The sequence below is a fragment of the Lampetra fluviatilis genome, chromosome 4 (genome assembly GCF_964198595.1).
Source record: "Lampetra fluviatilis chromosome 4, kcLamFluv1.1, whole genome shotgun sequence".
NCBI lineage: Eukaryota > Metazoa > Chordata > Hyperoartia > Petromyzontiformes > Petromyzontidae > Lampetra > Lampetra fluviatilis.
In genome coordinates this window covers 31,702,723-31,715,775 of record NC_136278.1, presented here as the reverse complement: position 1 = coordinate 31,715,775, position 13,053 = coordinate 31,702,723, and the positions used below count along the sequence as shown (strand labels likewise).

At 56.5% G+C, this 13,053-nt stretch overlaps 1 protein-coding gene across 3 annotated transcripts; it reads right to left on the bottom strand.

Annotated features, from left to right (window-relative positions):
* Window positions 1-558: 558 nt before the first annotated feature.
* Window positions 559-8,440, bottom strand: LOC144931361 (uncharacterized). 3 transcript variants are annotated; one of them, XM_078855166.1, is made up of 3 exons: window positions 7,939-8,440; window positions 1,856-1,958; window positions 559-1,341 (listed from the first exon to the last, which is right to left on the bottom strand). In XM_078855166.1, the coding sequence occupies exons 2-3, from the start codon at window positions 1,940-1,942 to the stop codon at window positions 790-792; spliced, it is 639 nt and encodes a 212-aa protein (XP_078711292.1). In that variant the 5' UTR covers window positions 1,943-1,958; window positions 7,939-8,440; the 3' UTR covers window positions 559-789. The 3 variants fall into 3 exon arrangements, 1 of the variants encoding a protein (XP_078711292.1); XR_013636563.1 differs by lacking the exons at window positions 559-1,341; window positions 1,856-1,958 and adding an exon at window positions 1,967-2,575; XR_013636564.1 differs by lacking the exons at window positions 559-1,341; window positions 1,856-1,958; window positions 7,939-8,440 and adding exons at window positions 1,967-2,575; window positions 5,895-5,989.
* Window positions 8,441-13,053: the final 4,613 nt, after the last annotated feature.

The window sequence follows — 13,053 nt, the reverse complement described above, 5'->3', positions numbered from 1 at the left end:
AAATATTCTATGGGCCTTTCGGTAAAGCCACGTAGATAGAAAGACCCAGAGAATATGTTTCTATTTTGGTGTTTGAACGTCTTAACACCTCCTGTTTTATTACCAGAAAGGGCAACGCCGTTTCTTAATTTCCATACTTTGACACTGGCCAAATGCTGCCATGGTCTAGCACCTACGAAGCGTGGCACAGCGTGGAAGGGGGGCGGGTGTGGTTAGGTCCACGCCCGTCCGTCCGCCTTTCATCGCGCTCATATATCGGCTGTGCCATGCAGCTCCTGTCAACCCTCCCTCCCCGTGTAACGTGGCGAGCCATCACCAACAATTGCCCACGCTCTGCGGTCCGCCAGATATTGTGGCGTTATCGGCAACTGGAGATAACAGATGCGTGCGAGGGGGAAACACTCGATGCCATACAGATGGAACAGGTAGAGTCCCACCATTTTGCTGTTCTGCTTTCTGGAAAACCACGGTTACAGCTCCTCCTTGACGCCCACCCATGGGTAGGAAGGGAGTTTGACAGCCCATCTGTGCGGTGATCCACCAACCCTCTCACTGCTGCCTCCGCACACCGCTGGATCACGGGTAGCCCCGCGTGCATCAGCAGCAGCGTCGCCACCACCACCGTGACCGGAGATCAATCTCGGGTCACCGGGTCCGTGGCATGGTGTGCGCTTACTCAACTATTTTAATTTTACCGGGTAAGGCCCACTGAGCTACGTAGCTCTTTTTCACAAGCGACCTGGCCACAAGTTGATAGCTCAACGAAGTGGCTTATCATCACGTGGGAATTCATAGCAGCCGAATACTCGAAATCACATTGCGATTGTGAATGTGGAGGGAAAAACCGGATGACGCGGACAATAATCCACACGACCACGGAGAGCGAGAGAGACGCGCAAACGCCAAATATACAACCGGCATCGTCAGGGTCGGGATCGAACCCACGACCTGCTGCACACCAGGCGAGGTAGTTAACATCTCTGAGCCGCCGCGGCGCCCCAACCGCGAAGGAAGTCCCGAAGCGTTGCCGCGACGAGACGAGACGAGAGCCGGTGAGATTGCGTCGGTGACCTGGCGCCCCTCACCGGGAAAGCACAGCTGTGGGAGGCCGTCAAGCTCCAGCTCCCAGCTCCCGTCCGCGTGGTCCAGCGTGGAGCTCAAGCCCAGCTCCACGCTCCCCTGGAGCCCCGGGACCTCCTCGCCGCTCGACGACGACGACGACGACGAGGTGGAGGCGGTGGAGGAGGAGGCGGTGGTGGGTGCGGCACCATCGCGCAGCTCCCCCGGACACGGAGGGGTCAGCACGTCGAGGATGAGTGGGGTCAGCTCGTCCTGGTGGTCCTGTGGGGGTGGGGGGGGCATAGGGGTTCAGTGGCAGGTACACGGGGATTGACTGGGAGGGTGGGGGGATACCCTCCCCACCACCCCATCTCTTCCCACACTCTGGGAGTCGAATCGAAATCCAGCTCGACTGTACGCTTTCACGGTTGTACCACGTGCTGCTGCTGCTGCTGCTGTTGGGCACGGTGTCCGACGTTTCGCTTCCACGTGCTCGGAGCTTCTTTAGGAAATGAATAAACATTTCCGAGAGCCCCGTACAACAACAGCAACAACCGCAACCACCACTAAAATGTGCACCGCTCCAACATATACAATAGTTCTCTCTGCCACCACCAGCACCCGTGGCGCAGCGGTGTGGCTGTCATGGGGCATTGGAATGAAATAAATTAAATAGCGGCCTCCCCGCCCACCCCTCCCTCCTCTTTGTAACCCGGTGGCTGGGCCCCAGCGAACCGCCTGCACCCCCGATAGGATTAAAGGAATGCTCCGTCGCCCTCCGGTGAGGTGCCCTCACCTGCCCGGCGTGCTCACGCAGGCGCCGACCGCTGGCGCCCAGCACCACGCACGCCTCCAGCAGCGCACACGGCAGACGCTCACCCATGGCGAAGGTGGAGTTGCTGGGGGGGGGGGGGGGTGAGGAGGGAGGAGAGGCTGCAGGCACTACAGCAGTGACCAGCAGAGGCACTGGCAGGAGGGCCAGGGAGAATTCAGCACCAGCAGCACCGCCAGCATCTGTCCGCTGCGGGCACTTGGGGGTCGCGCTCTTAGCAGACGGAGCGCAGCAAGCAGCAGCAGCAGCAGCGGCGCCAGGAGCACCGGCGGGAGAGCCAGCGGGAGAATAGCCACCGGCACCAGCTGCTCGGTTACCAGCAGAGCCACGAGCCAGTGCCCAGAGCCGCAGTGGTAGAAGAAGAAGAAGAGAGAGCGGGCGAGAGTCTCCAGTAGCGGGTAGTGCGAGGGGCCGTGCCGGGCAGGAGGGTGATGAGTGTGGGGGGCAGGAAGCAAAGGGCGTGGGGAGCATGTGAGGGGGGGTGCAGGAGCGTGTTGGGGGGAGGAAGCAGGTGCGTGGGGGGCAGGTGCGTGGGGGGGGGGTGCGTGGGGGGTGCGTGGGGGGCAGGTGCGTGGGGGGGGGGTGCGTGGGGGGGTGCAGGAGCGTGGTGGGGAGAGGAAGCAGGGGCGTGGGTGCTGCGCTTCCCGTTTCCTCACGCCCAGGGGCGGAGGCTTCCTCTCGTCACTGCACGCGGACACGCAGCGATAGAGACACACAGACACACACAGTCACACAGACACACGGTCACATGGTCACATAGACACACACGGCCATAGTCATATTCACACACTAACACACACACACAGTCACACACACGCAGCCACACGGCCACAATCACACAGAGACATAGACACGGTCATAGTCACACACAGACACACGGCCACCGAGACAATATTCACGGCCACCGTCATAATCACACACTAACGCACACACACACACAGATCCCCCGTATAGCCTTCACAGACTCTTGGGGCAAGTGCTGTTCGCGAAGACCTATAAAGGCCGGAACGGCACACGAGGGGGTGGGTGGCCAGCACCACGCCCGGCCGCCTTTGTTAGCCCAGTCTCGACATGTAAACACCACAGCAGACACCAGACTCATTTAACACTTAGTCGACGTAGACGAGACCCAGGAACCGATTCAAACACTTGCCCCCGATGTTGGCCGTGAGCGTGAATCAAACCCGGGTCGCGAGGTTCATCGTGCAGTGCACTGACCGCTACGTTATCACTGCACGCACACGCACACTCGGCCTCTCTCACACACACTCGCGCAGCAATAAAAGCATCTGTGAAAGTACAGATTGTGAGATTGACGACTTCCTTCACAGGCGAGAGAGAGAGCGAGATATGTGAAACTATAATGCCTGCACACATTTCCTGCACACAGACGCAAACGTGTATAAATATACATTTCCATAAGAGTTTTTGTTCGGGTTAAATCGCGTAAATATAAATGTCGTTAAACCGACCGCCAACCGATTAGTAAGGTTTGTTAAGTAAACAGAAGAACGTGGCCAATTCGTTACTAGTACAGCATTACAACGTTTCACCAGTAATTACAGCTAGCATCATCAGGCGCACAGCCAGATATATTTTTCGATTTAAAGCTTTCGTGACTGCAGGGATTCATCTTCTTGGTTCAAAACATAAGAATATTTTTTATTATTTTATTATTTCCCTTCTACGTGACTTTACCGAAAGAACCAAGAAGCCAGAGATATGTTTTATGTTTTTGAAACGCACTCTGCCCCTGTGCTTTTCCCCCCAACAGCTTCACGAGCTCGCGAGGCAGGGGGCTGCTTTCCGTCTTGGGTCACCATCAATTAAAAATGTGCGCAAATTTAGGCCGAATGACACGTGGTAGGCAGTGATAGGGGCCGGGTTTGGTGCGTAGGCCTTCGTTCGCACCGTACGTAGCCAACCCCGCTCAACGGAGGTGCGGGGGAAGGACAACAAACGAGAGCTGCGGTTCTCAAGAAATCCATCCTCGACCGCGATGATGGACGCATCGCTCGACTCGTCAGTACGGGGTCGTGGACGACGCCGCTCACTGCCGCAAAGTCTGCCTCTGGGAGCTGCGCGTGCACTCCACGATCCGACACCGTGGGCCTCATGCAGCTCGACTGCTGGCAACTTTGATCACGACGAGACATCCCGCCCGGACAGAATAACAGTGCGCAACGGAAACCCCCACGAGCTTGACACAACAACTCCACCACCACCACAGGCGACACGTGCGGAGAGCACTCGGCAAATCGGCAGTGGCTAAAGAAGAGAGAGCAGTGGACAGAAAGACACTCTTCGACACAACAGCCGCTGGCATTCGCCACTGCGTGCCACTGACATCACCACAGCGCTTGTGCCAGGCTAGGTGCACTTTGAGGACCACGTGCAGCGTGTAAGGCTCGCTGGCAGGTCACGGGACAGACCCAGGTGATATGGGTTTACTCGCTGAGATCACTGGCAGGTGCACCGCCACCTGTACTCCCCACTGCGCTAACTTGCTGTGCTTTATCCACCCGCAGCTCAGATCGTTGTTGTGAGCGTTGCTCCTCCGCCCTCCGCTGTTGCTGGAGGGTGACTGCCTCCAACTGCCCAGTAGCGTCCTTCACGAGCCTCCTCCACAGAGGCCCATCTCAGCAATCCACTCAGCTACACATCCTTCTGTGCCACATCAACCCATCTCGTCTCCAGCCCGTGCCGCGCCCGTTTAGCCCCCTCTTCCGGTCAAACAGAAGCTGCTTTGGCATGCGGTGACTGGGCATGGGGGCTACATGGCCCAGCCAACACGGCCTTGCCTGCTGTAGGCTCTCACTGATAATAATATTGTGCACTTGGGAATGTGTCCAGATGTTTCAAGGATCTGTGAGCTCCTCACACAATCCAGTCTGTTTAAACCCAGGATGGGTGACAGGCAGAGGCCAGCCTGATTGTTTTAAGCCCACACAGCAGTTTTTTGCAAGAGAAGAGAAGAGAGGGCACAACTGTTGCGGAACAACTCCGGAGATTTGTACGGAGCGACAGGATGTGGACATTCCACGCAGCGTTCCCGCAGCCCATGGGAAGATGTCACTCGACTGGTTCGGACTGAGATCTCCGCTGCCACGCGGAGCCGCTCATGAGCACGCTGCCCATGTCAGGAACTCCTCCAATCACTCCACAACTTGCCCCGTCACTCGTGGGGGGTTGAGCTTGTGGTAATGATAATATAAAATACCCAGTCAGGTGCATTGTTGTGGTTGGGCTGATGGTAAGATCCCCACCTCTTAGTAGCACACCATTCCACATACACACGGATACACACGCATACACACGTACAATAAGCGACATATTGAATAAAGACAATCACACACATATAGCCTGCAAAAGGCTGTCGGGGCAAGTGCTGTTAGCGAGCACCTATGAAGGCCTGAACGGTACAAAATGGGGTGGGGGGTCAGCACCACGCCCGGCCGCATTTGTCTCCCCAGTGGCGATGTTTACACACTACACCAGATAATCATTTGAGGCTGAGCCGACCTAGGGTAGGCCCAGGACCGGTTCAGATCATCGTTAACGGTGTTGGCGTAAGCAGGAATCGAACCGGGGTCCCCAGGTTTGTAATGCAGCGCGCTAACCGCGACACCACCGCTCCCCCACACACACACACGTACACACACGTACACACACACGTACACACACGCCTACACACACGTACACACACAAAAGTACACACACACACGTACACACACACACGTACACACGCCTACACACACACGCCTACACACACGTACACACACACGCGTACACACACACACGCCTACACACACACACGCGTACACACACACACGCCTACACACACGTACACACACACAACCACTCTCAACACTGACGGAGTTGTTGCATCAGGTCGGGAATCACGCCGGTTACGGGGCTCGCTCGCTCCCCTGCCAGAGCGTAGGGGGGAGCTGTGCGCACACTCCTCGTCATCACACCTCGTCATCACACCTCGTTATCACACCTCGTTATCCCACCGCTCCTCCTCGTTCCTCGTTGTCACACCGCTCCTCCCTCCTCCTCCGTGACTCTCCGTGGGGCTCTGCGAGTCAAAAATATCACGCGGGAAATCTCAGATCTGAGATTTCCCGCGTGACGCCTGGGGCGCAGTGGCGGAGCCGCATCGACCGAAGCCAGAAAACTGCCTCCTCCTCCCCATCCACTCAAACTGCCTCCTCCTCATCCACTCAAACTGCCTCCTCCTCATCCATTCAAACTGCCTCCTCCTCCACTAAAACTGCCTCCTCCCCATCCACTCAAACTGCCTCCTCCTCATCCACTCAAACTGCCTCCTCCCCATCCACTCAAACTGCCTCCTCCTCATCCACTCAAACTGCCTCCTCCTCCTCATCCATTCAAACTGCTTCCTCCTCCACTCAAACTGCCTCCTTCTCCTCCTCCACTCAAACTGCCTCCTCCCCATCCACTCAAACTGCCTCCTCCTCATCCACTCAAACTGCCTCCTCCTCCCCATCCACTCAAACTGCCTCCTCCCCATCCACTCAAACTGCCTCCTCCTCCCCATCCACTCAAACTGCCTCCTCCTCCTCATCCATTCAAACTGCTTCCTCCTCCACTCAAACTGCCTCCTCCTCCTCATCCATTCAAACTGCTTCCTCCTCCACTCAAACTGCCTCCTCCTCCCCATCCACTCAAACTGCCTCCTCCCCATCCACTCAAACTGCCTCCTCCTCCCCATCCACTCAAACTGCCTCCTCCCCATCCACTCAAACTGCCTCCTCCGCCTCCTCCATCACTCAAAACCATTCCACAAACGATTCCATCGGGAGACTGATCGACCGTCAACTTTCTGAACCGGTAATCGATTCGGAAAACGGTTACCGGTTTACCGATGATTGAATAACAACCCCGATAATCATCATCATCAACCACACAGATGCTGCTGACGATGATGCTGCTACAGCTGCTTTAATAGTGCTGCGTGAGCACAAACAACTCAGCACACTCGTCAACAACAACCCTGTGTGTGGCCTTAAACATAACGGTATATAATAGGCGACGTTTCGGGCAATGTCCCTTCTTCAGACTTCGCGATGTACGCGCTTTGTGATCTTGATGAATGCGCAGTGTCTGAGTCTTCCCGAATCAGCCATCGGCCATCGTGGGCCGTCGTGACAGACAACGCGCTCGGCAGTCGGCAGGCACCGATGCGTCCGAGCGGCAGTTTGGTCCCAAAGTCAATCAGGGCGGGTTGGCCACTCGAGGCGATGACTGTGGAGTCCGGGGGGGGGGGGGTAGCCGAGGGGATTCTTCACGGGACGCCTCCACCCCGCGTGAGGAAAGTGAGTTCAGGAACCTGACACAAGTACAGTACGATGGCCATGGTGGCGAAAGTAACGGCGACGATGATGATGATACCAGTACGGCCACTGACCTGTGTGTGTGGGGAGCGGTGGCGCAGTGGTTAGCGCGCTGCGCCACCAACCCGGCGAGCCTGGGACTCGATTCCCGCTCGCGGCCAACATATCAGTGTCGACCGAGTAACACTCCGGACCGGTCCTAGGTCGACTCAGCCTTAAACGGGTGCCTACGTGCGGTGTGTAAAAAAACCAGCCACTTCGTGCGCCGTGTCGGCCTTAATAGGTGCTCGCTAACACCCCGTGTAGGGTGTGTTAGCGAGTTAGAGTGGTACTAGGGTCGCGGTGAGCGCTACGCTGCGCTACGAACCCGGCGACCCGAGTTCGACTCCCGGTCGCGGCCACCGACAACCACCGGTGACGATTATCTGAACCGGTCCTGGGCCTCCCCTAGGTTGACTCGGTCTCAAATGAGTACCTGGTGCGGTGTAGTAAACATCGCCGCTGGGGAGACAAAGGCGGTCGAGCGTGGTTGCTGGCCACGCACACTCCCTCGTGTGTCGTTCCGGCCTTCGTAGGTGCTACTCGCTAACAGCACTTGCCCCTATATTCTGCGAAGGCTGTACGGGGCATCTTTGCCTGTGGTGTTGTGCGTGAGGCTCAGGAACCCGGCCGTTCATTTCCCGTTACCTGCGATTGGCGCGCGACACAGTCGGTGTGAGCCGGGCGCCCCTCCAGTGAGCCGGTCACGACGAGTGAGCCAGTGTGTGAGCCAGAGTGTGAGTCAGTATCGGCCGGTGTGAGCCAGTGTGTGTGAGCCAGTATCAGTCGGTGTGAGTCCGAGTGTGAGCCAGTGTGTGAGCCAGTCCCGGCAGTAGTGAGTCAGAGTGTGAGTCAGTGTCAGAGTGTGAGCCAGTCACGACTCGTGAGTGAGTGTGTGAGTCAGAGTGTGAGCCAGTATCAGTCGGTGTGTGAGTGTGTGTGAGTCAGTATCAGCCGGTGTGTGAGTGTGTGTGAGCCAGTGTGTGAGCCAGTGTGTGAGCCAGGATCAGTCGGTGTGTGAGTGTGTGAGCCAGTCACGACTCGTGAGTGTGTGAGCCAGTGAGTGAGTGAGTGAGTCCCCTGCTCGTGTCGTATTCACTCAAAGAGTTGCGCAGTTGCCGTTCCACGGTTCCCGGCAGGAAACAGCGATGGGGGGGAAGGGGAGGAGGGCTGTGGGGGGTGGGGGGCCGTGGGTGGTGGGGGGGGGGAAGTGGAGCGGTGGCGCAACGGTTAGCGCATTGCGCTTCGAACGCGGCGAGGCGACTTCCCGCACGTGACAGAGGTTCGCGGTTGGCATCCAGCGGCCGCGCTGATTAACACTGCGCAAAATGAGAGTACTGTACTCGATTGGAAAACCGCATATGGCAATCATCGCCCCCACCCCTCACCCTCTCTACTGCTCAAAACTTGGTAGGACCCTCCTGACGAAGAAGAGTTGTGGGTAAACCAGAATAATATAGTAGTCATGTCTGAACCGGTCTTGGACCTCCCCTAGGTCGACTCAGCCTTAAACGTCGGAGACGTAGGCGGCCTGGTGTTGCGGTCTTAATAGGTGCTCGCGAACACCACTTGCCTGATACAGAGCTTTGTCTTTGGTGTAGTTGATGGCAGTGACGGCGATGGTGGTTGTGGTGGTAGTGGTGATGGTGATGATAACTATGGTGGTAATGGTTGATGTTGGTAGTCGTGACCATGGTGGTTGCAGTGGTGGTGATGGTAGTGATGGTGATGGTAGTGATGGTAATGGTAGTAATGGTAGTGATGGTAGTCATGGTGATGGTGGTGGTGGGAGCAGGAGGACAGTAGAGCAGGAGGGAGAGGGAGCAGGAGGGAGCAGGAGGGGGCAGGAGGGAGCAGGAGGGAGCAGGAGGGGGCAGGGCAGTGACCAGCTGCAGGGACAGTTCACATCGATGGGCGTCACCAGGGGGCGCGCGCGCTCCGCCAGGGATCTCTTTCCCGAACCTCCACACGAAGACAAAGATCCCCGTATAGCTGGCCAGGCAAGTGCTGTTAGCAAGCACCTATTAGGTACGACAGAAAGGGTCGGTGTGGTCAGAACCTCGCCCGATCGCCTTCGTTCCTCCCGAGCTGATCATTTAGATACGCATGTAAGGCTGAGTCGACTTAGGGGGGTGTGTGTGTGTGTACATGCGTGTGTGTGTACATTCGTGTGTGTGCGTTAGGGGGAGCCTGGCAACCCGGGTTCAATTCCCAACACCGATGACAAATATCTAAACCGGTCCTGGGCCTCCCCTAGGTCGACTCAGTCTCAAATGAGTGCCTGGTGCGGTGTGTAAATACTGTATCGCCACTATAGAGACAAAGGCGGTCGGGCGTGGTCTTGGCCACCCACCCCCTCGTGTGCCGTGCCGGACTTTATAGGTGTTCGCTAACAGCACTTGCCCTTAGAGTATGTTTATGCTACACGGGGGGTCTTTGTCTTTGTACACGAGTACATGTGTGTGGGGAGCGGTATTGCAGTAATCAGCGCACTGCGCTACGAACCCGGCGGAGACCAGAGGTCAGTTCCGGCTCACGGCCAAGGTCAGTGGCGAAATATCTGAACAGTTCCTTGGCCTCCCCTAGGTCGACTCGGCCTTAAATATTGGAGACAAATGTGGCTGCTGGTCACCCACTCTCGTGCACCGTAAACTTTAATAGGTGTTCGCTAACAGCACTTGTCCAGGTCGTGCGTCTGCCAGTCGTTTTAGCAAGTCAACCCAAAACCACGTGGGCCTCAAAAACTGCACCACGTCTGGGGCCACTTGAGCTGTAGTGAAATCACCGCCACCTCGCGGCGAACGGCGGCTGCTCGTGTCCTGGGCTACCCCTCGGTTGACTCCGCATTAAAGGAGTCCCTGGCGCGGTGTGTCTACATCGCCACTTAGGAGACGAAGGCGGCCAGGCGTGGCCCTGGTCCCAGCCACCCACCCACTCGCGTCTTACTGGCATTGATAGGCGCTCGCTAACACTTGTCCACAACTGTGTCGCAGGCTATACGGGGGGCCTTTGTGTTTGTGCCTCTCTTAACTGCGTGCCCGCTCTCCTTGGCCCCGACAGTGATTGGCAACCATCACATCAATCGACCAATCAATAAAGCAATAAATAACCAAATCAATCAATACTTCAATCAACCACTCTATCTGCCATTCAACCAAGCAAACTTAACGGTGGGTCACCAATATTGGCGTCACTAACTAACAGAGTCCACCAGGGTGAGCTAGAGCCCAGGGTGTCAGACTGCACTTCGCGGGCGATCACAAAAAAAAACCAAACCAGGCAGTACGAAGGGTTTGAGCAATTTATTATCTGTTCATCCAGGCGAAGGGATGTGGGGTAGTTTAGTGGTCACTGCCACATCCTCCAAAGAAACACCATGCCTTGCCTTACACCATGACACACACACACCCTTTGCCCAGGCAGTGGAAAACGAGCACCCAGAGACTTGGGTCCGTCATGGTCTGGTCAGGGTCGCACACAAGATGTGACAAGCAGTGAGTGGCTAGCTCATGGTCCACCTTCCATCAGACACCCCCCCCCCTCCTCCTTCGCTCGCTGTATACTCGTGGCCAACTTCTCCACGCTCGCCGAGTGTCCAGCACCCCCCCCCCCCCGCACACTCGTAGCCCCCTGCTAGGGCAGCAGCAGCAGCACTAGCGGCATGTGTGCACCACACAGCAGCAGGGGCACCACAGTCGACGCAGCAGCAGTTTGAAGCTCAACGTGATCGGGCTGAGCAGATGTCCCCTCGTCTCACTTCCCGGCTCCATTGGCCCGTCTCTTCCACCACGCTTCTCCCAGCTCGGGGCTGAAGCCCTCAACAGACTCGGCCGGGCTGTTGTGGTGGTGGTGGTGTTGGTGGTGGTGGTGTTGTTGTGGTGTTGTTGTTGTTGTGTTGTTGTGGTGTTGTTGTGGTGGTGGTGTTGTTGTTGGTGGTGGTGTTTGTTGTGGTGTTGTTGTGGTGTTGTTGCTGCTGCACACGCTTAGCGTGCGCTACTGAACAGATGGCCCCCTTCCTAGGCTGCCTCTCACGATCCCGCTTTAAATATGTATCTACACAATAGGTGCCAACGCCTGGAGCGAGCCACCTGCTGTGAATGTGCACGCCCCTCCCAAATTAACTCACCGACACAAGAGAAACATTCCTTTCACGCGTCACCTCAGCCAATTTAGCAATCAACCAGCCTACCGACCGATCATCCTACCAATAAATAAATCAATCAACAAAGCAATACATAACCAAATAAATTAATCAACCAATGCATATTCCAATCAAACAATTAGCCAATCAAAATAGACCAAGTTAGAAATCAAACAATCTAGCAACCAATTAAGCAATAAACCTAGCAACCAATCAATGATCGAATCAACCATTCAACCAATCAAGCGTATAAGTACATTTGGTATTGGCGCTGTCATTTTGCATGGCTCATGACGATCATCGCGAAGGAAGCCGCCGCCGCCGCCGCCGCTGCTGCTGCTGTTTCACGGACGGGTTACAGGGCTGCGGTAGTGTCGCAGTAGGGGGCGATGTTGCACTTTGGTTCTGACAAACTAGACTCATTATTGCGGCCTGCAACAAACAGCACCATCACAGTGTGGAATTGATTCGAGTGAACGCGTTGCTTGGATGGGGCGACGCGGTGGCTGGGAGATGTTAACTACCTCGCTGAGTATACAGGAGGTCGGGGGTTCGATATCGACCCTGACGCCTGCTGCTGTATACTTGTAGTTTGCGTGTCTCTCTCTCTCACCCCGTGGTCGCGTCGATTTTTCTCGGGGTCCTCCGGTTTTTCCCTCCATGTGTCACGCCGGCCTTCATAGGCTGTTTTCGTAACAGTACTTGTCCCACGTCTGTAGAGGCTATGGCGGATACCTTTGTCTTCGTGTGTTTCTGTGTTTGTGCTGACCACACTCGAATGACAAACCAGGTGTCCGGTGCCCGGCACCGCCTAACATCGGTGGACGAGTGATTATGGACGACCCGGTACTGGGCCACCCCTAGGTCGACTCGGCCTTAAATGAGTACTGGGTGTGGCATGTGATTATCAGCACTGGGGAGACAAAGGCAGCCGGCCATGGTGCTGACAACACCACCCCTTAGGATTCAATGACTGCTTTAACAGGTGCTCGCTAACGACCAGTCTGTTAAAAGTCTAACCCGGGGGGTCTTTGTATTTGAATGCGAAGAGCGGTGGCCCAGTGGTTAGCACGCTACGAACCCGACGACCCGAGTTCGATTCCCTCTCGCGACCTCTGACACCATCCCCACCACCCCCTTTCCTCTCTCTCAGATGTCCGCTCTAACCACTGCGCCACCGCTATTCTCGCAGATAAAGATCCCCCGTATAGCCTTAACAGACCGTTGAGGCAAGTGCTGTTAGCGAGCACCTATGAAGGCCGGCACGGCACACGAGGGGGTGTGTGGCCAGCACCACGCCCGGCCGCTTTTGTCTCCCTAGTGGCGATGTTTACTACACACCGCACCAAGTAGTCATGTGAGGCTGAGGCCCAGGACCGATTCAAATAATCGTCACTGGTGTCGGCCGTGAGCGGGAATCAAACTCGGTTGGTAGCGCAGCGCGCTAACCGCGTCACACTACCGCTCCCGACACACAAACAGAAACAAACACCAACCCGCGCTAGCAGAGTTCATGCCCGCGTATTGACACAGGTGACAGATGAGACGCGGACAGGTACGCCTGGACACCTGCCGCTCGCCCTTGGGGAGGAGGGGGGTGGGGGTGACGAACAGCGCCGTGT